At 31.0% G+C, this 26168-nt stretch overlaps 5 protein-coding genes across 23 annotated transcripts; all 5 read left to right on the forward strand.

Annotated features, from left to right (window-relative positions):
• The first annotated feature begins 676 nt into the window (after positions 1 to 676).
• On the forward strand, positions 677 to 1762 carry LOC107411240 (early nodulin-like protein 20). Its single transcript, XM_016018783.4, has 2 exons — positions 677 to 990; positions 1180 to 1762. Exons 1-2 carry the CDS (start codon positions 747 to 749, stop codon positions 1440 to 1442), a joined length of 507 nt encoding a protein of 168 aa, XP_015874269.1. The 5' UTR covers positions 677 to 746; the 3' UTR covers positions 1443 to 1762.
• A 6740-nt stretch (positions 1763 to 8502) lies between these two features.
• LOC107411247 (uncharacterized) lies at positions 8503 to 9411 on the forward strand. Its single transcript, XM_016018790.4, has 2 exons — positions 8503 to 8825; positions 8936 to 9411. Exons 1-2 carry the CDS (start codon positions 8564 to 8566, stop codon positions 9199 to 9201), a joined length of 528 nt encoding a protein of 175 aa, XP_015874276.3. The 5' UTR covers positions 8503 to 8563; the 3' UTR covers positions 9202 to 9411.
• A 3924-nt stretch (positions 9412 to 13335) lies between these two features.
• LOC107411248 (blue copper protein 1a) lies at positions 13336 to 14244 on the forward strand. Its single transcript, XM_016018791.4, has 2 exons — positions 13336 to 13659; positions 13782 to 14244. The coding sequence occupies exons 1-2, from the start codon at positions 13398 to 13400 to the stop codon at positions 14045 to 14047; spliced, it is 528 nt and encodes a 175-aa protein (XP_015874277.3). The 5' UTR covers positions 13336 to 13397; the 3' UTR covers positions 14048 to 14244.
• A 1667-nt stretch (positions 14245 to 15911) lies between these two features.
• LOC107411215 (uncharacterized) lies at positions 15912 to 18158 on the forward strand. 3 transcript variants are annotated; one of them, XM_016018763.4, is made up of 4 exons: positions 15915 to 16130; positions 17110 to 17364; positions 17440 to 17550; positions 17666 to 18158. In XM_016018763.4, exons 1-4 carry the CDS (start codon positions 15954 to 15956, stop codon positions 17711 to 17713), a joined length of 591 nt encoding a protein of 196 aa, XP_015874249.3. In that variant the 5' UTR covers positions 15915 to 15953; the 3' UTR covers positions 17714 to 18158. The 3 variants fall into 3 exon arrangements, with proteins under 3 accessions (XP_060667366.1, XP_015874249.3, XP_060667365.1); XM_060811383.1 differs by having other exon boundaries at positions 15912 to 16167; positions 17110 to 17550; XM_060811382.1 differs by having other exon boundaries at positions 15919 to 16130; positions 17110 to 17550.
• Positions 18159 to 18816: 658 nt separating this feature from the next.
• Positions 18817 to 23027, forward strand: LOC107411245 (uncharacterized). Of its 17 annotated transcripts, none has more exons than XR_009634041.1 (3): positions 18817 to 18868; positions 20682 to 20779; positions 22609 to 23027. XR_009634041.1 is itself a non-coding variant. In XM_060811384.1 (3 exons), exons 1-3 carry the CDS (start codon positions 20424 to 20426, stop codon positions 22773 to 22775), a joined length of 345 nt encoding a protein of 114 aa, XP_060667367.1. In that variant the 5' UTR covers positions 20116 to 20423; the 3' UTR covers positions 22776 to 23027. The 17 variants fall into 17 exon arrangements, 2 of the variants coding, with proteins under 2 accessions (XP_060667367.1, XP_060667368.1); XR_009634039.1 differs by lacking the exon at positions 18817 to 18868 and adding an exon at positions 20116 to 20481; XR_009634034.1 differs by lacking the exon at positions 18817 to 18868 and adding an exon at positions 20116 to 20472.
• Positions 23028 to 26168: the final 3141 nt, after the last annotated feature.

The following is a 26168-nucleotide window of genomic DNA, read 5'->3' on the forward strand; positions in this document are numbered from 1 at the left end:
ATTTATTTTCTAGCTCCACATATTATTAGATATTTTTTTAAAAAAAAGTTAGACGAAATTAACGACTCTCATGTACGATGTGAACTACTAAATGTATTTATTTATTTATTTTTTTTATGACTTCGAACTACTTTTATAAAGAATGATATTTTTAATCTGTATAAAAAGAAATATAATGAATTATTTCATCAATATAATTAAAAATAGCATAATTTGCAATTAGACATCACGATGGGAGGATATCGCTTAGTGCTTACATACCCACAATTCTAGAGCTAAGTTGAGAGTTTCAGCCTACTTTCGTTGAAATCTACAAATCCGAATGCTTTCCTAATTTTCATATATCAGTTCACAATTCATGCATCACAATTCTTCTGTTTATTTATTATTTATTAACTTTAAACTTCACGCTTCATAGAAAAAATGGAGCTTGTGAAACCAAGCTAGTTGGTTGACCCGACTCTCTTTTTCACATCCACTCTCAATGATAATTGGTTTGGTTAGAGCTCTTAGTTTTAAAATTTTTCATCTTTTACCAACCCTTTCTAGAAAACAAAGGTTCAATTTGGCCATTTTCCACTTCTTTCTTTGAGACTCTCTCTCTCTCTCTCTCTCTCTCTCTCTATTCTTTTCCCTATATAAACCCTTTTACTCATCAATACCAACATCTGAGTTTTCATAAAAATCATCTATTTCTCTGATCCAGCGTCGCCCATTTTAGCTTCATCCTCTTCCTCTCTTTCGAAATGGCTTCCATTTTGGCACAGGGGCTCATGACGATGCTCATTACTTGCATGTTAGGAGTGTGTATGGCCAACAGGGGCTTTGACCATGGCCGTTTAGGCCACAGACACGTCTACCACCACCCAAACAAAACCCAGTCTGGCCCAAACAAGATTACAGTAGGTGGTTCCGAAAACTGGCACTTCGGCTACAATTACACTATCTGGGCTATTAAACATGGCTCATTTTATCTAAACGATATTCTTGGTGAGTTTTGTTTTCATGGTTACTTTATTTTATTTTTTTTGGCTGCAAAATACAAACATGGATATCATGCATGACTTAACGAGAGAGTGTATGTCTTTGACATTCACACATTTGAAGTTTTAGGTTATTAGAAAATTATTGCAATCCATTTTTGTGACGTTAAATTTTGCATGTTTGGTGGATTGCTAGTTTTCAAGTACGATGCCCCGACCAACAACACACATCCACACAGCGTTTACTTGCTACCAAACCTTCGGAGCTTCAAAAAATGCAATTTCAGCGAGGCCACAATGTTGGCCAGTCCCACACAAGGCGGCGACGAAGGATTTGAGTTTGCGTTGAAGAATCGGCAGCCTTACTACTTTGCTTGCGGCGAAGGCAATGGATATCATTGCAACTCTGGAGGAATGAAATTCGTGGTTTGGCCAACGCCTCGCGGCCAGAATTTTTGAGGAATAATTTGATGTTTTCTGCACATCGACTAGAATGAAGACGATTTCAAAAGTAGTGACATAGTCATTATAGTTTTCATCACACATGTAACATTTTTATTTTTTTCATAGTTTATTTTCCAAAGTATACATGCCTTTTTTCCTTTTTCTTTTCTTTTTTTTTTTTTTTGGTGGTTAAATAAGTATATTAATACATGGTGTTTGACTACTGTATTTTGAGTCAATTTTGTCAATAAGTCTACCCACCAGTCTTATTGGTGGCAGTCCCGTGTGTTCGATGTATTTTTATACAAATAGTGATATTGTTTTGAAATCACAAGGTAAAATTAATAACAATCATCTTTCAATTCTATATACCTTGCGTTATATATAAGCTTAGTTTGCGTGTCTTATAACTCTTTAAGTCGAAGTAAGAGAGAGGTTAATTTCTTATGAAAATTAAGATCGTGAATTAATTAAGCGAATATTACTGCTGGTAAAAGAGCTTGAACACATGCATTTAGAATAATATATATTAATATTATAAGTGGTTGTATTTTTCATAAGATATATATTGGTCCAAGAAGGGGTCGAAGAAAAGTTCAATATAGAAAGCAACAAATTTCTGATTGCGCTACATCATGCTCTTGCCATACCTTCGAAATGATATATCAGCTATTCCATGTATCTATATATTGGCATTTACATATATATCGGGAAGTCATTAAAGTTAATTGAAGTTCTCACAGTCCTTTTAACATTTACCAGGAGAGTATATTTCCAATTATAAATTGAAAGATAAAGTTAAGTTTCCAAAATATCAAGTTTAACCTGACAAATTGATAGTGAAATAATAATAATAATAATAAAATTTTCATTACCATTCTGGGTATCCAATTAATATTGTTTTCGGAGTAAATTTTCAAGTGACCCTAGCTATTTAGGTCAGGGTCCTAAAAGGCCTAAATTTTAACCACCACCTCTGGTCCATAGCTAGTAAGCTACCATCTCTAATTCAATGTGTTAATATATGCAATTTTTATTTTTTTCCGTCCTTTTTGTGAAAATTAAAGTCGGATATACTAATTCCTATTGAAGTAATTATAGTTACATCTTTAAATGCCTAACTTTTCCCATAAAAGAGAGGTTGATAGAACCGGTCCCCAAAACTCTTACAGGATCTCCCGAGTTGCCCATATAGTGAAGTTTCATTAGATAATTTAAACAGCGGAGAACCAAAGCATGCTCTATAAAATAATACATCATTGTATAAAGATTAAATCACAACACCATGCAAGTGCTAACTACAGTCGAAAATTATAATCTATCACACCATAGGCCATCTTACACATACATACTAAGTCACCACTATGTCTATGTTGGAATTTTGTGAATAAAAATTTTAAATAATGTTTATTTATTTAGTTGCCAAATTATTTAAAACACTTGGAATTTTATTTAAAATAAAATAAAATAATAATAATAATAATAAATAAGAAAGAGTGTTTTAGTAAAAGAACATGACTTCAGAATGGAAAAGTACCTCTTGTTGGAAACGAAATAACTTTTAACTCTTCGTATATTTTAAGCATTGAGTTTCTTTATAATAGGTGCAATTTTTCCTATAAATAGCAATAATTTTTACAATTGAAATATAAGAAAAAGAAAAATATTCTTTATCATATTTTTACCATTCATTCATATAGAACACAAAAAGAGAAATACAAAAGTTGTTGCTTATTTCTGAGAATCTAAAGTACTACTATTCTCATAAAGTAGTCATAGTAGCCTGGGAGATATTTGCCATTTATTACACTGTTGAGTACCAGTGCGAGTGAAAATTGTGTTAAAACCAAAGAATCAAATGTTTGTCTCAACTAAAACTAACAGGTTTTTCTATCATCTTCTTCTTATGTCTGTGTATTAGGTGTTTACGTATTTTGTAGTAGAAACCTTATTTTAATAATAGCCTATACTTTATATCATAGCATTCTAAGAGTGAATATAAATATAGGTTATACAATATGACTAAGTCTAGAAAGATAAAGACAAAGCAAAGAAAGATAAAATATTATTGCTACTGTGGAAACTACAGAAACAGGGAGATTGTCCACTAACTTTTTGGATCTAAAGGAACAAATTTAAAACAAATAAAACGTGAATGAGTGACATGGTACAATATAAAAATATTATTTTTATTTTTATAAAAGATATGTGATGCGCAAGGGAGATTGTCCGCTAACTTTTTGGATCTAAAGGAACAAATTTAAAACAAATAAAACGTGAGATAAAAATATTTCAGTAAGTGACATAGTACAATATCAAAATATTATTTTTATTTTTATAAACATTTATCTTAAAATCTCTTATTCCACTTTTTTGAAAAAAAATTCTTTTAAAATCCATTTCACAAAATCTATTTTGTACCCCAAATCAATATTATAAAACCAGTATTTAAATTTCATAACTAAATATCTATCAAAACACTATAAATTAGATCGATCATAATTAAATACTAAGCATAAAATAATAACCATATAAATTTATAAAATAATATGAATAATCCATTAAAATTCACAAATATATAGAAACCCAATAATGTACCAAATAAATAAACAATGTACCATATAATATACTAGGTGTTGCTAATTGGTGCATGGCGTCCTAGATCATCATCCAAAGTAACAAAAAAGAAACAGAAATAGAAACAAAAACCATGGGATGAACCCACCACAAGACCCTTTAACATCTCAAAAATATTATGGCAATATAAACCATGGAAAAAACTAACCTTACAATCCTTAACCTCTCAAAGGCGTCATGACAATAGAAAGACAATGGGAAGAACCCATCTCTGGACCTTTAATATCCCAAAGGCGTCATGGAAACTCAGCGCAGTAAGAACATAACTGAGCCACCGGTACTATATGATATATTAAATAAAATAACTGTACAGTATCCATAAAATAATTTTTTCAAGATCATATTCTTCTACTTTTTCAAACAATATTGTATAATAAATCATAATTTAATATTCAAACCCACCAATTTATTTAAATATTTAAAAATTTTCAAATCACTATTTCATATCAAAACATAAATATCAGCAATGAAATATATGTCACCATAAACTATTTTAAACATTTTGAAATATAAATTATGAAATTATGCTTAAAAATATATAATTTTCCAATTCACTTTCTCAAAATAAAATATTTTCCAAACAGATCAAAACATCAATTCAAATACTACGGTCCACAAGTTCACCATGACTTCATTAAAATTTGAAATCATTTCAAATATTGTAAAAACTCACAAAAAATGATAACCTATATATGTAACAAAAAAATTTCATATGCATAAATAATCATTAAAAATCAAACCATATACACATAAAATATTCAAATTAATTATATGTAGTATTAATATGCTCAAAATGCTTAAAAATATAAGCAACTCATAGATATAGCCAATGATTACTCCTGCTCTTCCGTAGGGTAACTCCAGGTGGGATATGAGTACTTATAATATGATAAAATATTCTTCAAACTTTAAAATCAAATGAAAAATATTGCTGCATATCAAATGTCTTAAACTAAATTATACAACTATAAAATTACATAAATTGGACTCCAAATAATTTAATTATATTGTGAATCCTTATGACCCTGTACCTAAAATTGGGATTCTTCACTAGAATGCCAATTTTATGAAATTGAACCATTTAGTAGGTCTTATTAACATGTAATTGTAAAAAATCAACTCCAAATTTGGTCTTAAGTTGTCCAAACAAAGTTTGATTTGTATTCGTTATTTAACTAATTGGTCCCAAAATAGAATTATCCAAAATTCATGGATTTTATATCAATAGAAAACAATAACAAGAATCTAAGTTACCTTGGTCCAAAAATATTATCGATGATCGAAAAACACATCAGAAAATATTTAGCCAAACTTGATGTTGATAGATTTATCAAACCAAGAAGAATTTCGACAAATGGAGGCTAGATTCCAGCTCAGAGGATTCAAAAATAGTACACAAGATTTATGGTACGATCTGAAATGGCCAAAAATCCAATCAACCCATAAAGGTTGCCATGCAAATTAACTGGCTTGATCCAGGCGCGTCCAGTGAAGTTAGGCCCCTAAAATTTATGGATTTTAGTTGTTGTTGATTGGTCTCTCATGGTAGCTGGATCATGTGCATAATGGTGATTGGAAAAAGGTGAAAACACACCGACCCCGATTTGGCGGTGAAAATGGGTCATGGGTACCCGATGGTGGAACCGAGTTTATTGGGTCTTTATTAAAGATTTAGGCACAAAATGGATATTTCTTGATTTATAAACTATTGGGCATGATTCCCAAGGTGTATATATATATATATATATATATAGGGTTTAAGATCATCAACAGCTAAAAATCTGAAATTGATTTGGATATTGTGATAACATCAATGCTCAAAATTTTTCAAAATAATAACTTCAACTACAATTTGAAATTAAGTGTGCGACTAGTTTATAAACTCGTATCAACAGGCTCTATACCATGATATGCTGGTTAAACCCAAAACTTGACCATAGAAAAAGTCAAACTTGAAATCCACAAACGATGTACATGGTCAAACTCAGTTAAAATTTTAAAATTTCATATATTTTTCAGAACAGGATTTTACAGATGTTCACATGTTAATTAGATCCATATATAATAAACAAAAACAATATAATACAAAATTTGGTGTTCAAAACTTGTATTTTATAATTCAAATATTATTGACTTTTTAAAGATTTTTTTGGACCTATTATGACTTTTATTTGGATAAATTGCATAAAAACCTTCTAAACCATTGGACACTTACAAATAACCATATGATATTTATAAGAATCCCACTCAAACAGTTAAAAACTTACAAGTCATAAAAAAGTATACACCTATACAAAACTAACCCTATAAGAAAAGTTAAAATTACTTAAATGCTAATTTAATTAGTATAAATATCATTTTTAATATTTATTTTTTAAAAAAATATTAAGAATTTTAGTATTTAAATAATGAAAAAAGCTTGGATTAAATTGTTAGGAAAATAGTATATTTCGTATGCCAAAGGGTATTTTGATGAAAGAAAAAAAAATTTTGGCATTTTATTGGTTTGAAGGGGGCAACATGTTATGCAAAATCACAGTTGAACTTTCAATATGTTAAAAAGGTTATTTGTAAATATTAAATGAGAAGTTCTTTTTACAATGTAAAATGAACTCTGTACACTCCCATAAAATTTTAAATGATGCAAATATCCTTATTTATATATATTTATTTATTTATTTTTACTCTTTCTTCCTCACCCTCTCCGTCTTCCTCATTTCCCATTATTCTCTCTCTGCTGATCACCATTTCTCTACTTTCTCACACTAATTTTTTCATAAACCCAATTAACTTTTTAAAACCACAATTTATACTTTTGTTTGATTAAGCAGAATAAGGGATATGATACCTCAATGCATTAATCATGTGTGTTTGATTTCAGAGATGGGTCTGATGCTCTATGTGTGTGTGTGTGTGCGCTTTTGTATGATGCAGAAGGAGGTGGTTATATGGAGGGGAAGAGACGAAGTGTCCAATGATACAGAGGAGGAGTCTGTGTGTGTTAACTTCATCTTTCCATGTAATAACTACCCGCCATATAACCATGGAATGTATTAATCAAGCAATAAGGGATGATATGATACCTCGATAAGAAAAGATATTATAGAAATTTGAAAGTTATGAAACTGTGTAAAGTATTTTCTGCAGTGCATCTAGCATTTCTCATATTAAATACTTCAAAAGTTTTGTGCAATTTACCCTTTTTTTTTCTTTTTTCTTTTTTAACAACAAACAATATCATTGATATTTGAATACATATAAAAGCATATATTGGTGCTTAACTACTCGGACTTTTATCATTTTATTAATTTCACTGAATTAGAATAAAAACCGGACCCAATTTTTACTTCATTTTATTCAATTTTCCGGTGTCAGAGATTAAAATGAATTCCAAAATTAAACTTTTGGTCTAATTAATAGAATAGTAAACTTTTTTTTTTTTCTCTTGTTTACTTTTGCCATATAAAATTGAAAATGCAATTTTTTTTTTTTTTTCTAAAAAACTTGATATGGTGCAATTAAACGTCATAAAATGTTGCCATGTATTGCGTAATCTTCCTCCTCAGCATGACAGCGCTTAGCACTGAGAGGCCATGCTTTTAAGATTTCCAATTTTCCCTAGTTTCCGTTATTTTTACGGTCAACTTTGACAGTATGAAGAAACTTTTGCAGAAAATTTTAATAACACACCCAAGTGGTTGACCCTCCTTTCCGTCCGTTCTCGTCTAACCAATTGCTGCTCCTTTAGATAGTTGGTAAACAATTGACCTTAGACGAAAGATGGAGCAATTCCCTTATTCATTGTATATAGGTTGAAGAGAAACACAATTTTATGCTTTTCTACCCCTTTTTGGCTTAGCCAAAGTATCTTTTTTATTTTTTATTTTTTATTTTTTATTTTTTTTTCGTTAAGTGGGGAAGGTTATTTCCAGAGACATTTTGTTTTTATCATAAAAAAAGATTAATACAGTTCATTAAGTCTCAAATTTCATATATTTTAATATTAACAATTTTTTAATCTTTTAGGGGCATTTGGGTTTAGAATTTTTTTTTTCCCAAAATTAAAATATTCATCCTACACTCAATGAATAAATGCATATATCTTGTTGGTAACGAAATAGGAACCCTTTTTACTCTGTAGCTTAAATTCAATCCACTTTGGAAAACAAAATTATTTAAAAGGATAATAATAATATTAATATAATAATGACAATACCAGTACGTTTTGACTCTTTGAAAGGAAGAAAAAAAAAATGTGGCAAGTGGAGGGGGTAGCTTTAAGGGGAAAAGGAGGTCTACAAAATGCGTTTTAATTATTTCCATACTTACCAACCCAATTTAGGAAAAAAGGGTCAATTTGGCAGCTGTGCACTAGCATTCTCTTAGCTATAGAAACTCATTTATTCATGCCCTTAATTCCCAACACATTCCATTCCTCTTTCTACTTCAATTTCTTGATTGATTAAATTGCAAAGAGTTTAAAAAATAAAAGAAAAGAAATGGGTTCCACTAGTGCACAATCCCTAACACTAGCACTTCTAATTGCTTCGATGTTGGGAGGTTCTATGGCCTACAAAGGCTGGGGCTGGGGACAAGGCTACAACTACAGTCATTGGGGTCATGGACATGTGTACCATCATCCCAACAGCACCCAAGGCCCCAACAGAATCAACGTCGGTGGCTCTGAAAACTGGCATTTCGGGTTCAACTACACCAAATGGGCTATCAACCATGGTCCATTTTACCTCAATGATATTCTAGGTAAAATTAGTACTCGTTCTTCATTTGTTTTTCTTCGAATTATTATTATTATTACTATTACTGTATTTGTCTAATAAAACATTTTCCAACCATATGATTTAATTTTGCAGTTTTCAAGTACGATCCACCTTCGTCCAACAACACACATCCACACAGCATTTACATGCTTCCGGACCTTGCCAGCTTCGTAAACTGCAATTTCAGTCAGGCCAGGATGTTGGCGAGTACCACACAAGGTGCGGACGAGGGGTTCGAGTTCAAGCTCAAGAGTTGGCAGCCTTACTACTTTGCTTGCGGGGAAAGCAATGGCTACCACTGCAGCAATGGTGGCATGAAGTTCCTTGTCGTGCCCGTGCTTCGTGGCTGGAATTTCTGATATGGAAATATTCAATGAATATTGCCAAAAGGAAAATTAAAGAAATATTGATGTAGCTAGTTTTAACAGTATGTGTCTCTGCATGCAATGCAGGCTTTTAGAGACTGCAAAATAATCAGTATTTTGCACTTTGGGTCAACATATAGTGAATAAAGTGTATATATACATATATATACACACCAATGAGAATTTGTAATGATTTTAAATATTTATGCATCAATTATTGTGTGACTAATGTTTGAAATTGAATTAATGAAATCAATCAAGAAGTTTCTGTACTATATATATGCTTGATCATGAAATCAACTATAAGGAATATATGAAATTTTGATGGATCCATCAATATTATGTATATACTTCTTTTTTATGCTATGGTCCATTTATATATTTATGATAGATACATATGAAAAATTCACATCAACAAGTTCATATATATTAATACCATTAATAGAAAAATTCACTTAACAAAGTAATTTATGTTGATCTAAAAAACAATTCAGTGATAAAGTTACTATTTCTTTTGATAAAGGTTCAAATTTGAATTTTTCATTTTCAAATAATAATGAAAAAATTAATTAACTAATTTGCTTTTCTTTACATTTGTTCTTCAGTTTCATTGACAAAATGATAAGTTAATTAATTTAACAATAAAACAACACACTTCTTTTTTTTTTCCCTTTTTTTTTTTCACAAAATGGGTGTTTTAAATTTTTATTAATCTGTTCGTTTCATTCTACATAATAGGGTTCAAAATTATCAGAAAGGCAAAAAGGAGACAACATTTTATTCATTCCTTGGAGACTAGAAGTTCTTAGTTAAATCATAACAAAATATAGCAAGTTTTACCTCAGACTATTCATTATAAAGTTAAAAATAATAATAAAATAATAACAATCTAGGCATTTTGAACAATAATGTAACAAGACAAACAAATGGATTAATAAATTAATGTTCCTTTTTTATTACTGGATAAATCAAGGATCTCACACATAAAAGGACAGGACATTACTACCATCAATCAATATAGGGATAGATCGATGTTCCTATCAGCATCCAATATTTAAAAAGATTTTCAAACTAAAGAAAAAATTATTAATACATTAATAGTTAGACTATAAAATCTTCATGTGTATCAAAAACTGTCAAATTTATATCTTGTTGCTGGCAATATAAAATAATTTATACAACTATAAAATTACATAAATTGGATTCCGAGTGATTCAATTATACCGTGAATCTTTAGAAGCCTGTATTCAAAATTGGATTTTTTCATCCGAAGTCCAATTTTATGAATTGTACCTTCTAGTATGTCTTATTAACATCTAATTATACAAAATCAACTCCAATTTGGTTCTAAGTTGTCCAAACATAGTCTAATTTTTATATGATGTTTAACTAATTGACCTAAAAATGAAAATATTATCAAACGTCCAAGGTTCGTAGATTTTATATCAATTGAAAACTTAAGAAATGGGTAACAAGAGTTTAGGTCACTTTGGTCCAAAAATGTTGCTGATGGTTGGTAAACACATCGAGAAATTTGAAAACTTGATGTTGATGGATTTCTTAAGTTATAAAGAATTTTAATAAACAAAGGTTGGATTCGAGCTTAGAAAATCCAAAAATAGTAGATAAAAGCTGTGGCACGACCTGAAATGGCCAAAAATCTTGCCTAACCATGATGGTGGCACCGCAACTTCGTTGGCCCAATTCGAATACGTCCGACGAAGTTAGGCCGTGAAATATATGGGTTTTGGTCACTGTTGACTGGTCTCTCATAGTGGTGGTTGGAAAATGTTGAAAACCAGCCAACCTTGTTTGGTGGTGGAAATGGGTTGTGGCTACTCGATGGTGGAACTGGGTCTGTTGGGTATTTTTGAAAGATTTAGGGACAAAATAGATCTCTTGATTTGTTTACTATTGGGCATAATTCCTAAGGTATATATATGAGATTTACTAACAAACAAAAATCCAGAATTTGTTGGACACTATTATAATAGCGATGCTCAAGACTTCTCAAAATAATAACTTTTCAATTGTAATTAGAAATTAGACATGCTGCTAGTTTATAAATTCATATCAACAAGTTTTACGCAATGGTATACCAGTTAAACCTAAAACTTGATTATATGTAAAGTTAAATTTAGAATCCACAAACCATATAATTTGTCAAACTCAGTAAAAGTTTCAACATTTTAGGCATTTTTCAGAATAAGATGTCACAATCACATTTTAATTAGATCCATATATAAGTAAACAAAAACAATATAATACAAAATTTGATGTTCAAAATTTGTATTTTATAATTCAAATATTATTGACTTTTAAAAAAAAAAAAGATTTGAACCTATTATTGACTTTTATTTGGATAAATCGCATAAAATCCTCATAAACTATTAGACACTTACAAGTAACCGGATGATACTTATAAGAATACCCTCAAACAATTAAAAACTTACGAATCATAAAAAAGTGTACCTCTATACCAAATTAACCCTATAAAAAAATCTTAAAAGTTAAAATTACTAAAATGCTAATTAGTATAAATATTATTTTTAATATCTATTTGACAAATATATATATATATATATATATATATATATATATATAAATATATATATATTATTTTTAATATTTCTTAAAGAAAATATTAAAAATTTTAATATTTAGATAATGAAAAAATTTGGATTAAATTGTTAGGAAAATGGTATATTTGGTATGCCAAAAGGTGTTTTAATCAAAATAAAATAGAATAATTTTTGGCATTTTATTGGTTTGAAGGGGGCAATTTTTTATACAAAATCATAGTTGAGGTTTTAATATGTTAAGAAGGTTAATTTGAAAAATATATATTAAATACTTCAGAAGTTTTGTGCAATTTACCCTTTTTTTTTGGGACAACAAATAATATTGTTGATATTTGAATACATATAAAAGCATATATTCGTGCTTAACTACTCAGACTCCTATCATTTTTCACTTCCACTGAATTAGAATAAAAACCGAACCCAATTTTTATTTTATTTTATTCAATTTTCGCAGTATCAGAGATTAAAATGAATTCCAAAATTAATTTGTTGGTCTAATTAATAGAACAGTAAACTCCCCTCCCCCCCCCCCCCCCCCCCCTCTCTTGTTAAATAGAACAGTAAAATTTTGCCGTATAAAATTGAAAATGCAAAATTTTTTTTGTCCCCTCAAAAATCTTGATATCATGCAATTAAACGTCATAAAATGTTGCCATATATTGCACAATCTTCCCCCTCAGCATGACAGCACTCAGCACCGAGCAGCCATGCTTTTAAGATTTCCAATTTTTTATAGCTTCCGTTATTTTTACTGTCAACTTTGAAAGTATAAAGAAACTTTGTAGAAAATTTTAATAACTCACTCAAGTGGCATGGTTAACCCTCCTTTCCGTCCATTCTCATATGACCAATTGCTGCTCCTTTAGATAGTTAGCAAACAATTGACCTTAGAGGAAAGATGTAGCAATTCCTTTATTCATCGTATAAAGGTTGAAGAGAAACGCAATTTTACGCTTTTCGACCCCTTTTTGGCTTTGCCAAAGTATTTTTATTTATTTATATATATTTTTTTATTAAGTCGAGAAGGGGCATTTCAAGTGACATTTTGTTTTTATCGGCAAAAAAATATTCATACAGTTTATTAAGTCTCAAATTCCATACATTTTTAATACTATATTTTTTATTCCTTTAGGGGCATTTGGATTTAGAATATCTTTTCCCAAAATTAAAATATTAATCCTAAACTCAATGAATAAATGCATATATCCTTGTTGTTAATGCAATAGGAACCCTTTGTATTCTGTAGCCTAAGTTCAATCCACTTTAGAAAACAAAATTATTTAAAAGGATAATAATAATACTAATATTATAATGACAATACCAGTACGTTTTGACTCTTTGAGAGGGAAAAATAAAATAAAATATGGCAAGTGGATGGGGGTAGCTTTAAGGGGAAAAAGAGGTCTACAAAATGTGTTTCAATTATTTCCATACATTACCAACCCAGTTTAGGAAAAAGGGGTCAATTTGGCAGCTGTGCACTAGTATACTCTTGGCTATATAAACCCATTTATTCATTCCCCTAAATTCCAACACAATCCATTCCTTTTCTACTTCAATTTATTGATTGATTAAATTGCGAAGAGTTCAACAAAGAAAAGAAAAGAAATGGGTACCATTGGTGCACAATCCCTAACACTAGCACTTCTAATGGCTTCGATGTTGGGAGGTTCTATGGCCTACAAAGGCTGGGGCTGGGGACAAGGCTACAACTACAGTCATTGGGGTCATGGACATGTGTACCGTCATCCTAACAGCACCCAAGGCCCCAACAGAATCAACGTCGGTGACTCTAAAAACTGGCATTTCGGGTTCAACTACACCGAATGGGCTATCAACCATGGTCCATTTTACCTCAATGATATTCTAGGTAAAATTAGTACTCGTTCTTCATTTGTTTTTCTTCGAATTATTATTATTATTATTATCATTATTATTATTACTGTATTTGTCTAATAAAACATTTTCCAACCATATGATTTAATTTTGCAGTTTTCAAGTACGATCCACCTTCGTCCAACAACACACATCCACATAGCATTTACATGCTTCCGGACCTTGCCAGCTTCGTAAACTGCGATTTCAGTCAGGCCAGGATGTTGGCGAGTACCACACAAGGTGCGGACGAGGGGTTCGAGTTCAAGCTCAAGAGTTGGCAGCCTTACTACTTTGCTTGCGGGGAAAGCAATGGCTACCACTGCAGCAATGGTGGCATGAAGTTCCTTGTCGTGCCCGTGCTCCGTGGCTGGAATTTCTGATATGGAAATATTCAATGAATATTGCCAAAAGGAAAATTAAAGAAATAATGATGTAGCTAGTTTTAACAGTATGTGTCTCTGCATGCAATGCAGGCTTTTAGAGGCTGCAAAATAATCAGTATTTTGCACTTTGTGTCAATATATATGTAGTGAATAAAGTATATGTATATATATATATATATATATACATACACCAAAGCGAATTTGTAATGATTTTAAATATTTATTCATCAAGTATTGTGTGACTAATGTTTGAAATTAAATTAATGAAATCAATTAGGAAGTTTTTGTACTACATATATGCTTATCATGAAATCAACTATATGGAATATTAGATGGATCCATCAATATTATGTCAATGCTTCCAATTTATGCTACGGTCCATTTATATACTTATGATAGGTACATAGGAAAAATCCACGTCAACAAATGCATATATTTTATTACCGTTAATAGAAAAATTCATTTAACAAATTATTTTATGTTGGTCCTAAAAAACAATCTAATGACAAAATTATTAGTTTTTTTCAATAAAGATTCAAATTTGAATCCTCCATTTTCAAATAAAAAACAAAAAATAAATAAATTAATTTGTTTTTCATTATATTTATTCTTCATTTTCATTGATAAAATGATAAGTTAATTGATTTAACAATAAAACAACATACTTTTTTTTTTCTCACGAAAAGGTTGTCTTAATTTGTTTGTTTCATGGTGTCTTAAAGTTTTATTAATCTACTCGTTTCATTTTGCATAATGGGGTTTAAAATGATCAGAAATGGCAAAAAGGAGACAACATTTGATTCATTCCCTGGAGCCTAGAAGTTCTTAGTTAAATCATAACAAAATATAACAAGTTTTAGCTCAGACTATTCATTATAAAGTTAAAAATAATAATAATAAAATAGTAACAATCTAGGTTTTTTGAGCAATAATGTAACAACACAAACAAATGGATTAATAAATTAATGTTCCTTTTTTATTACTCGATAAATTGAATCCAGGATGTCACATATAAAAGGACAGGACATTACTACCAACTATCAGTATAGGGATAGATCGATGTTCCTATCAGCATCCAATATTTAAAAAGACTTTCAAATTAAAGAAAAAATTATTAATACATTAATAGTTAGATTATAAATTCTTTACGTGTATCAGAAACTGTCAAATTTATATCTTGTTGCTGGCAATATATATATATATGTATATATATTATACCTTGATCTGATTTTATTTTGCAAAATCCTTCTAATTTTTTTAAAAGAAACTAATTAAATAATATTCTTTTATTATTTTCATTTTTTTAATATATGTTTCTAAATTGGGAGTATATATGCATGCTGCATTGGATATCATCTAAAAAATAAATTAATAAAAAAATTTAATTGTACCATATTATCTTTTAGTTGTTAATTAAAAAAAATACCTTTTAGTTTGATGAAATTGTATTTTAAACTCCAAATTAAACATTTGGATCCAAATTTATTTATTTTTGACTTAAGGCCATTAATGTTCGCAATTTGTTAGATTGTAAAGCATTTTGGTTTGAATTTATAGAAATTTAGGCTTTCTTTTTTAGGTATTTACATTTTAATACCCATTAATTTGAATGTCATGTTAACTACCATGTTCCAAATTCTTGATTCGGGATTTTAATTGAAATATTAAAACTTGAAAGTTTAAAGTGTAATTTTTGAAACTTGAGGATATAAATTGCAAATAACCCGGAAAAGGAAAAATGAAGCTTTTTCTTCGGGATCAAATTCAAAACGAACAAAAAATCTGCCAGCCTTTCTTCAACGCTGGGTCATTCTACAATAAGCTAATAGTTTGGGACTGATTAGCAGTTGTAAAGAATATAAGGTAGGTAAAAGGAAAAGGGAAGAGGAGGAGGAGGAGAGAGATGAGCGTGTTCGGAGGAGATAACTGGGCAAGAGAAGCGCAGCAGAGGAAGAGAAGGGTGGAGGATGTGGTGGCAGATGGACTCGATGCTTCTTCCTACAAGAAGCTCTCCAATGGCAAGTTTGCCTGTCTTCTCTGCTCCCACTCTCCCGTCCTCGACTCTCCTCTCATGCTCTCTGTTAGTCACCAATCTCTCCCTCTCTCTCTCTACCTATGTATATGTTCCTTCAATTTCATTTGTTTGATTCTTTAAGTTATTATACTCTTGATTAATTTGTTGTCCTAATTTGGATTCTAAAAATGATTTTCAACAAATTTCAGGAAGCATAGTTATGATAGTTTGTGCAGAGTTAATTACTGTATATTCAGAAAGTGGGGAAGACATAGATTAACGTTGTCTAGATGTTTTGCTGAAGCATATTCTATCATCTTGTTTTGTTTATTTGTAAACAATATAGGAAAAATTTACAGTCTGTCAATCTCAAGTCATACATCATTCTGAATAATACCCAATTGTCAAAGTTCCTCCTTGAGTCCAAATTGGGCGTGGATTTTTGTTTGGATAATAGTTATGTGATCTTAATAAGTGGTGATAATATATAGCAACAAGGAGTGGTTTATAAAATTAGCATTCAGAAGAGGTTGTGTTTCTTTTGTATTCTATTGGAAATGTCTATTATTCTTCATCTTAGAACCTAAATTGAATAATCGTAGAATCAGAAATTACAGCAAACCTATTGCAGGAGCCTATAGTTACTGTTTCTGGAGGATTTATTAAAGCTGAAACTGTTAGATAGTTAGATGCATTTACGATGTGAGGGGGAAGTAAGGCTTGAATTTAGGGTGAGACATTGCTAAGATTCAAACTCCAGTATATGTTATAAGAGGAAAAGTGTAAACTTAACCTTAAAAACATAAATTTGTTTGCGCAAAATAGAAAGAAATGAAATTTAAAATTCAATTGGGGATAAGCAAGTATGGTTCATGTGAAATTATCTGTTTCTTTATTCTTCAGATTACATTCATATGGGTGGACATGTTATATTAACCATCTTTTACAACTTTGGATTTTGTTGTGTTGTATTGAGGCTTTCCTGTGCAGATGCTTTTTCTCATCATCCTGTTTCTTGTTTACTACAATAAATCTTTTGGCACAGATGCATTGCAAGGGATCACGCCACCGTGCCGCTGAGTCCAGGCTGAAAGAAAGAGAACTAGCAAGACAAAATGAGATGAACAAGAGAATAGCATTGTCAGACTCCTCTGGTGGCACTGCTAAATCTAGGACCTGCAACCAAAAATTTGAATCAGGAAGTAAACCATTAATTGAACAGGTGTTGAGGGCTGCTTCTGGAATATTCACCCACAGAGATTCTCCAGAGGAGCTCAAAAGCCGTGATTTGGAATCAAATGTGAGTCATGTTACATGCAGGGCTTCTGATTTGAATGCAAAAAGCTTATTTGCTGATATGGAAGTATCCAACAAGGTGGTTGCACAGCAGCATTTGGATTACCAGGAACGTCGAGAAAGAGAACTTAAATTTACTGCTGCAGGATGGAAGCGTGATTGTTATGGGAAATGGTACAAAGATGAAAATGTGAGTTTCTTTTATGATCAATACTTTTAAGCATGCTGATGGCTTTGAGCTTCTGAAGAACAATGAACATATCCAAAATATATAGTAGCCATTAATGCCTATTATTTTCATGCAGGTTGAGTTTGACTCTGATGAAGAAGATCCAAATATTTGTCTTGGTTGACAATCCTGACTATGACAATACTGGAAGACTATTCTACTTTAACAATTTGGCATCCAAACTGAGTGCTTTACTCAACAACTTCTACAGAGACTTGGCATCCATATCAAACTTCACAAAGTGGCCATATTTACGGCATTGAGTAAATTTTTGATGGGGCATTATTGAAACTTGCTGGATTTTGGTGTCATAAATTGTGCTTTGGAGGTGTAGACTGTGTATTGGATGCATATAACTTCAACTGTGTCAGGCTGTGGCGAATATTATTTGAAACTGTAAACACGAAGCCATTTGCACCAGTTTAAGCATTTTAGTATCTATTGTAAATTGTGTTTTAAAATGGTTTAAAATGGTGTTGGTATTATCAGTATTGCATGGTTCTCAAACTCTCCCTGTTGTATAGTGTTGATTAAAGTAAAATGATAATTGGCTCTTTCGGTTTTTGCAAGTGAGAAGCTTGTTTACATATCCTGAGCAAGGCAGGGAGAAAGTGAACCTTCTATAACAGCGCATATGATTTTTTTGTTCAAAGTTGAAATGATTCTGAGTTTGAATTCAAGCTTATATGTCAAAGAGCATTTGGAATAAACTCATTCATTGCTTCTATTCACACCCTTCGAAGACCTGGGTACATTGTGTCGTCCAACAATGTAACCAAGAGATTTTAAACTTGGAATCAGCAGAAAAGAGGTCCATTATTGGGATGTTCAATGACATACAGATCAATGAAGCAAGGTCAGGTTTTGATGTCTATCTACCAAACAAGCAAGTTCAGAAAGTCTTCTCCTGGTGATCCATGCTTTATTCTCTGCTTAACTAGCTCTTGATATGGTTCTGATGACTAGATGATTTTTTTTTATCCGACTCCGGATCATAGTTTTTGCACTCTTGGGTTTAATTAAGGGGATCTATTTTTATTGTAACTTCTCAACATTTTCAAATTTGTAGAAGTTTTTCTGAGCGCTGCTCGGAAGATGAAATGTTAAATTTGCACACGGTTTGTATTGCATTTTGTCCTGCTATAGAGAATGTGAGCTTTTTCATGTTTATTATTTTATTCCACTTAGACTATTCTGATTGACTTAAACGACAACGTCTGATTCGCAGCGATCGTGGGACTTAAACGACTTGTCGGTGGTTGTATGATCTCCGCATAAGGTAAGATGACCTCCTCATGATCATCACCGTCTCGCTTGAGAAACAGGCCCAGCCCATTTACTGGGTTTTGTTCGAACACATGATAGTAAGAAGACGAGCGACACATGATCGTAATTTCCTTCGCGATTTGAAAGATTGTCTTCCAACTTCACGCTTTCTAAAGCAACGCTTGAAGCTTCTCTCTCTTTCTCTCGCCTCCTCTTCAACTCCCTCTCTTCCCACGTCTCAAACTCTGTTTTTTTGCCCATGCGACTTCAATCTTCTTCCCCATTCCTGAAATTTGTGTTTCGGCTTCGACGAACTACTGCTATTCTACCCATTGCCGTTACTATACCACTCCTTTCTTTCCATAAAACTATAAAGGAAACTTATATTTTTTCAGAATATATATATATATATATACACCTGAAATTATTGTTTGTAGAATTTTTTCACAATTGTTTGCCAATCGATTTTTCTCGTATTGATTCTATGTACTATCACTCACCATTCGAGCCATTACTACTATTCCTTTGTTTATAGAACAACTGGAAATAAATTTGTCCTTTTTCTTTTTACTTATATTCCGTTATTTATTAATTTTTGTTTTTACCTTTCTGTTTGTTTATTAATTTTTTGTTACCTTTCAGTTTTTTTTTTTCTTTTTCATTTTTTTTTTTATCTTTGTTAATTTTTTTTATTATCTTCCATTTATTATTTTTTATTTTTATGTTTGTTTTTCCTTATCTTCCATATCCATTTTCCATTTTTTATTTTCTTCATCTTCAGTTTTCTTTTTATTTCTTCCTATCTTTTTATTCATTTATTTTTTTTAATCTTTCTTCCTCCATAAGAGATGTATATTTTTTATTTTATCTCCTTTTTTTCCGTTGTACTGTATTTAATTTTATTTTCTGCAAGTAAATGTAATAAGTTAACCAGATAAGCTTCTTTTTTTTTTTTTCAAAAATCATTAGACAAAAGAGTTATCTAATGTAAATCATTTTTGCTCAATTAAAAAATAAGCCATATGATAAAATAAATTTAAATTATATTTACTTCATTAATTAATGTTAAAAAAAAATAATCCAATTCGGTTGGTACCAAAACACATGGCTGGGCATTTTGTCCAAAATGCACCGTTTTGTGTCCTTAATTAGCCAATAAAATTTGTTTTAGTTGGTTGATTGTCTTTATTGCTGATGTGTCCATGACCGTTGCTTAAAACGCACCGTTTTGATCGTGGCTGATATAAAAGGCCAAGGCATTGTCGTCTTCAACCCAGTTCAAATTTCCTTGCATTGTTGAATATTTGAGCTTTTGCTCTGGTTTTGGTTAATGAGAATTGACTCTCACTAACTCTCAGATTGAGATGTTTAGCTGGGATATTTCTTAATATGAATTTGATACTGCATCACTTTGGCTACTGGTGCTGCTCCGTTTCGGTGTGTTCCAAATCCGTTTGAAATAGGAGTGTGCTTCTGACCTTCTACATAATAAAGAGGCGGTTGGAGAAGCTTCCAATTTTAGAATAATTGAATTTAGGATGACTCTTTGGTTTTAGAAATTATTTCCTATGAGAATTTTGATTTCTGAAGCTGAGTTCGTTAAGGTTGATCCCACTGGTCGGTACGGTCGGTTCAGTAATTGTTTTTTTTTGAATTTTTTTTTTGAATTTTTTTTTTTTTTTTATTTGATGTTTCGAATCGTTTTTTTATTAATTATTTTTTATTTTAAGCTTCAAGCTTTTTGAAAATAGTTTGTTCTCTGATTTTTACTTTTGGGAAACTTGTTTAATTTTTTTTTGTTTTTTTGGTTGCTTTGTTGTTTACAGGTGAAAAACGTGTTATGGCAACGTCATTACCCTCTTACCATGATTGTTGTATAAGTGTTCGACGAAATGACACAGTAACAAAACTGCTTGTACTAGAAGTTAGAACTGAGCTAAAAATTGGTTTCTTTTCTTTTCAGTTTCCGTTGCTTTCTTAAAATTATTTATGATTTTTCTTTGCCACTTGGATTATTTTTTGGATTATGCTTTGATAAGTTGACACTACAATGCAAAAAAGTGAGTGTTATTATTTTGTTTCATCTGGATTTAAGTGTCATCCTTATAGCTAATTGGACAAACTCCCACCTGGATGCATTGTGCTTCGATCTTAAATCCAGATTGTTGTGCTAAAATTACTCAATATATGTTGATTTTTTATGCTTATGATTATTTTGATGTTGGGATTAATGAGACCTTTTCAGCTCCAGTCGGAGTTTCAAATTTTCCGCATAGTTGTTGTAATTATGTCTAATCTCCTTGAGAAGGGAATGCTCCCTTGGTCAAGATTAAAGAGATTTAATCTACTTGCTCAAATCCCTAATAAGCCACTGTCGGTTTTTCATTTTTCTTTTAGATCATTTTAGCTGATTCAATCTATCTTTCTAAATTGAAATTGAAATTGAAATTGAAAGAGTTGTTAAGCGTTATTAATGATCATCCTTTTCCTGATCAACCACTTCAGTCTACCCTTCTCCAGCATGTCCCACCACCTGACCTTTCCACCATCTTTGAGGGGAATGTTCTGGGTTGCCTCTTTGCAGCCATTCCAATGGTCTAAGTTTAGATGCTTTTGGAAATAGACTGCTTATTCTCACAAGGATGTGGTATTTTGATAAAACTTGGGAGTTGATAGCGAGAATCAGAAGCACACATCCTTCATTGCTGACTCTTAAATCAATTACTATTATCTTGTTAAAGATTTCAAATTGTCAATCTTATGAAGCTATACGGGAAACATTTGAAGAGATGTAGAATGATAGATTTGTTGGATCAATGAGTTTAATTACTTGTTCAGGCATTTTGAACACAGAGGCAGATGAAGGGGACACAACCTGTGTTCCAAAAGATGCATTTTTTATTTTCTCTGGATATAAAGACCATGAATGTCTTTCTTGCTTTTAGTGTTCAATGAATCAGGAGATATTACTGCAATATAACTTTTCTACCAAGAGATGGTTAGAAGAAGTTTTAAGCCTTGTAACTTATAAGTTGTAACATCAGAATTGATGCTTACTGTAAATTGGCGATGTTTTGAGACTTTTGAAGAAATAAAACAAGCAAATATGAAAGTGTAGGCATATCGGTTTGAGCCAAATACTTTTCTTCACAAAATTGGTTCTGTCCATTTGTTGTTTATTTTGTTATGAGCTCTTTGCATTATAGATTGACGGCTTGAAGTGTAGGGATTCAAAAGTAGTTTATGTATTGGTTCAGCTGTGTCGCTTTGAATTCTGTAACTAAGAGAATAAGCTGCTTAATATGTTTTCTGCATCTATACAGTTTATGCAAAATAAATTAGGCTTGTTTTGATAACTGATCAATTCGTTTTTTAACTCAATTCTATATTTTTTATTAGTATTCTTTCTCCTTATGTATCTAATAGCTATTGTTTTCTTTACCTTGTTTTTCTGGGACTGAGTAATATTATTTGAGTGTTTCTCTCCATTTTCTGGAATTGGTATGCTTCTTTTTGATTAAATGTTGTTTAATGAATTTTGTTAGAAAGGAGATTATACCATTTGAAAATTGGATCCTTGTGATAGTAATTATGTTACTCTCTTTTTGAGGACTATGGTAGTTTCTGTAGCGATTATACAGAATTTTATGAATCCAAATTAGGTTTTTGAAGTCTATTAGCAGTTTGTGATGTTCAAATAAGTTCTTAGGAAAGTTTCACTTGGATTTTCTTATTTACTTATTTCAGTTCCAGGTGTTTTTGAAACAGATTTGTTGGATACCTGGTTGATGGAGGTTGCGAAGTGGGAAAGTTTTTTGGGAGAAGAGAGCGGTTATAAGAGCCATGGGCAACATGCCAATTATGATGATGAGCAATATTTCTATGCTTCTGACTTGGTGCCCAAATTGCAACACATGTAGGGCTTTATAAAACAAAGGACAAAAAAGAGTCTAAATTGTTGCTTGGCTATGTTTTTTCCTGAGCGCATAAGAATGCTCTGAACATGAAATGGTAAATTTGCATACAGTTTGTATTGCATTTTGTCCTGCTACAGAGATGTAAGCTTTTTCATGTTTATTATTTTATTTCACCTACACTATGCTGGTGACTTGATGATCACTTGTAGAGCTGACCTTAAAAATACAAGTGCGGTTGCTAGATGTTTGGAAGTCTACAGTTCTTGGAGTATCAATTGTCGGTTGAAATGGTGTCAGGCATTATCAATTCTGCATATGAAACAATCCCTGTTGCACAGTGTTGATTAAAGTAAAATGATTATTAGCTAGCTATTATTATGGTTCTGCACGTGCAAAAACTTGCTTATCTATCCTGCGAAAGGCAAGGCATAGACAAAGTGAACCATCAATAGCGGCACATATGATTTTGTTGATCAAAGTTGAAATGATTCCTAGTTTGAATCCAAACTTATAAGGAGAAAAAAAATAACATAAAAAACAAAATACAGTTGCAAGTAGCCCTATCATATATCATCATTGCCCAGCCCTTTTTTTTTTTTTTTTTTTTTAAAGCATATATTGATAAACGACCTAAGGGTAATTTAGTGGATTGGATTATCAAGGATACTGACTTTTTGCATCCTTGTGGCTTGGTCATGGAATGTAAAGAGTTCATTAAGAAAGAATGGGAGATTCAAATCAATCACTGCTAAAAAGAAAGCAATAGACTTGCTAACCTTAGTTAATACTTGCAATTTAGATGTTCACCTTTTTCTTTTTGATAGTCCTCGTGCAGAGATGGGAGAGTTGGTTTCCGTAGATTTTTTAAGGGGCTTATTCACCTTGTTCCATTCTTATGTAATTTTACTTTTTGGGCTTAGCCTCCCTTGTTACAAAAAAATATAGCTCGATTTGCATTCAAACTTGCTAATTTTAATCTTCTTGAAGGGTAAAAATAAATAAATAGAAGGGGGAAGAAATACAATTATAAATTAAAAGGAGAGGGTGTGTTTTAATGTTTCCTAAAAACACAATGACATGAATGATTCTACAACCAAGAAAAAATGAGTAACATGATATAATGATGGTGCCAATGTATCATTTTCATTTTGCAATCAAAAAGATATTGTTTCTCCAGAAGAGAGGGGGGGGGGTGGTTAAAAAAAAAAAAAAACCATGGAAAATCTTTTAGGTTTTGTTTACTGTGAGGAAAATGGTAGACAGGCATTGTACCTCCTTGCCCCCTGGTCCGTTTATTTGTGGTTGACTTTTTCCCTTAATTCGAGAACCATGTATCCTGATGTTGGTGCAACATGAGCTTCTAATGGAGGTTGCTTCACCTTAGCCTACCACCCCACGTTTAATTCTATGCTGCCAAAATTAGCTTCTTCGTCTACATAATATTTCTCCACTTTCCACTTCCATTGGTTATAATCCCATTCACCAAAATATTAAAAATAGAACACCATAGTAAAAAAGTAGCTCGATTACTAATTATATTTCTTAAAGGTGTCTTGGCTCTTAACTATTTAAAGTCTTTTAAAGAATTGCAAGAGCCATTTATTGATTTCCCCTAAATAGTTAACTATTTAAAGTCTTTTAAAGAATTGCAAGAGCCATTTATTGATTTCTCCTAAATAATTATAGTGCTAATAAATTTTATGAGCAATAAATATTTGATATATCGATCTCCTTCATTAAATGATATGAATGATTTATAGGTTTGGTCTAGTGGTTCATGTCCAAATTCAAGCGTCAATTTTTAATGTGGGTAAAAAATCCCTCTCCCCCATTTATGTTGTAATAAAAAAAAATAATATGATTGAATTTTTTTTTTATTATTTGGAATTGGAAATTTATAAACTCACAATCATTATTTAAGAAGACAGCACTTTTGTCACTTGGATTTCTTTTAAACAAGACAATATATTGAATTTAGAAATTGTGTTGTGTTAACAAATAAACAAAATTTGCCTATAAAAATAAATACAAATATAAAAGTAATTAAAGATATTAGTGAAACGCTACTATTTCTGAAATAGTCGAAAAGAATTATTGGGTTTTGCTGTTATTTATATATATTTGGTTTGTGATGTGATAATATGAGGTTTTGAGCCTTACATGTCGGTTAATTAAAAATGGGACCTAGTTAGATAGGAATTGAAGGGGTGATAATCAAAGTGGGATGTGGACTTAACAACATTGATGGTGGTGGTGGTGAAGGAAATGCGGTTGCTTTTCTAAAACAATTACTTGGTAAAGACACTTCAATTCAATGCATGATGTGTTCAGCAGTTGGGTGGCGGGTGGTCTTCTATTCAATTTAGATGGCGCTGTGGAAATATAAGAAGGTCCATTAACGTTTCTTTAATTGAATATTAATTATAGGTGGGTCGTGGTAGTGACTAATTGATGTGGATCATTCTTTAATTTCTTGATTTTATTTCTTGATTCAGGTGCAACATCTATATAAAATATGCATTAAAAGGTAAGCTTTTCAAGTTATAAAAAAATAAAAACTCAATGTCCAAATTGTATAAAATTTGTGGAACATAATATTAAAGTTATCAAAATATAAATCTAATTAATTTGATAAATAATATGATAATATTTAAGTAATTTATTTTTTCACATTTAAGTTGTATAAATATATCAATAAATAATATTGTAATATTTATCATTTGATAAATAAATTTGATCAACATTTTGATACACATAACATTACTATTTGTACAAACCTAATTTTGTATCAATAAACATATTTTTTAATTAAATTTTAGGGTAAGGAAAAAAAAAAAATCTCTTAGACATTCCGATTATATCAAATTTGTGCAGTCCTACCTTCGTATCTCCATCAGGCATATTAAAAATAATAAATAAAAAATTGGGAAAAAAAAAAAAACTTATCTTGGTTTTTTATCTTTATTTATATTGAATACATAGTTGTAAGACCCAAAAAAGAGCCCCAGATAACCCAAACTTATTTTTGATGTTCTTGCATATATTACCACTGAAAAGTAATTCAACAAAGCATTTTGAGTTTTGTAAGATTTACCAAAAAGAAAAAACAAAAACAAAGCATTAACAGAATGCTGGTAAGAAGTTGACAATCTGTTTTATTAATTCAATGATTAATTGTAACTAATATCAGGATTAAAGTATAGTCGTCCATACATATTTTACACTAAACTTAAAAATGTTTTTGTTATCAAGCTTTTAATCGTTTAAAGTCTTTATGTCTGTTATTTTTTTTTTTTTTTTAACACATGTTAAATTGGGGGTGTTAAGAAAAATATAAACACGATGATGATTCACTTCCAATAGTTTAAATTTTTTTTGAAAGAGTAGTAATCCACC

The sequence above is a fragment of the Ziziphus jujuba genome, chromosome 9, assembly GCF_031755915.1.
Source record: "Ziziphus jujuba cultivar Dongzao chromosome 9, ASM3175591v1".
In the NCBI taxonomy this organism is placed as follows: Eukaryota; Viridiplantae; Streptophyta; class Magnoliopsida; order Rosales; family Rhamnaceae; genus Ziziphus; species Ziziphus jujuba.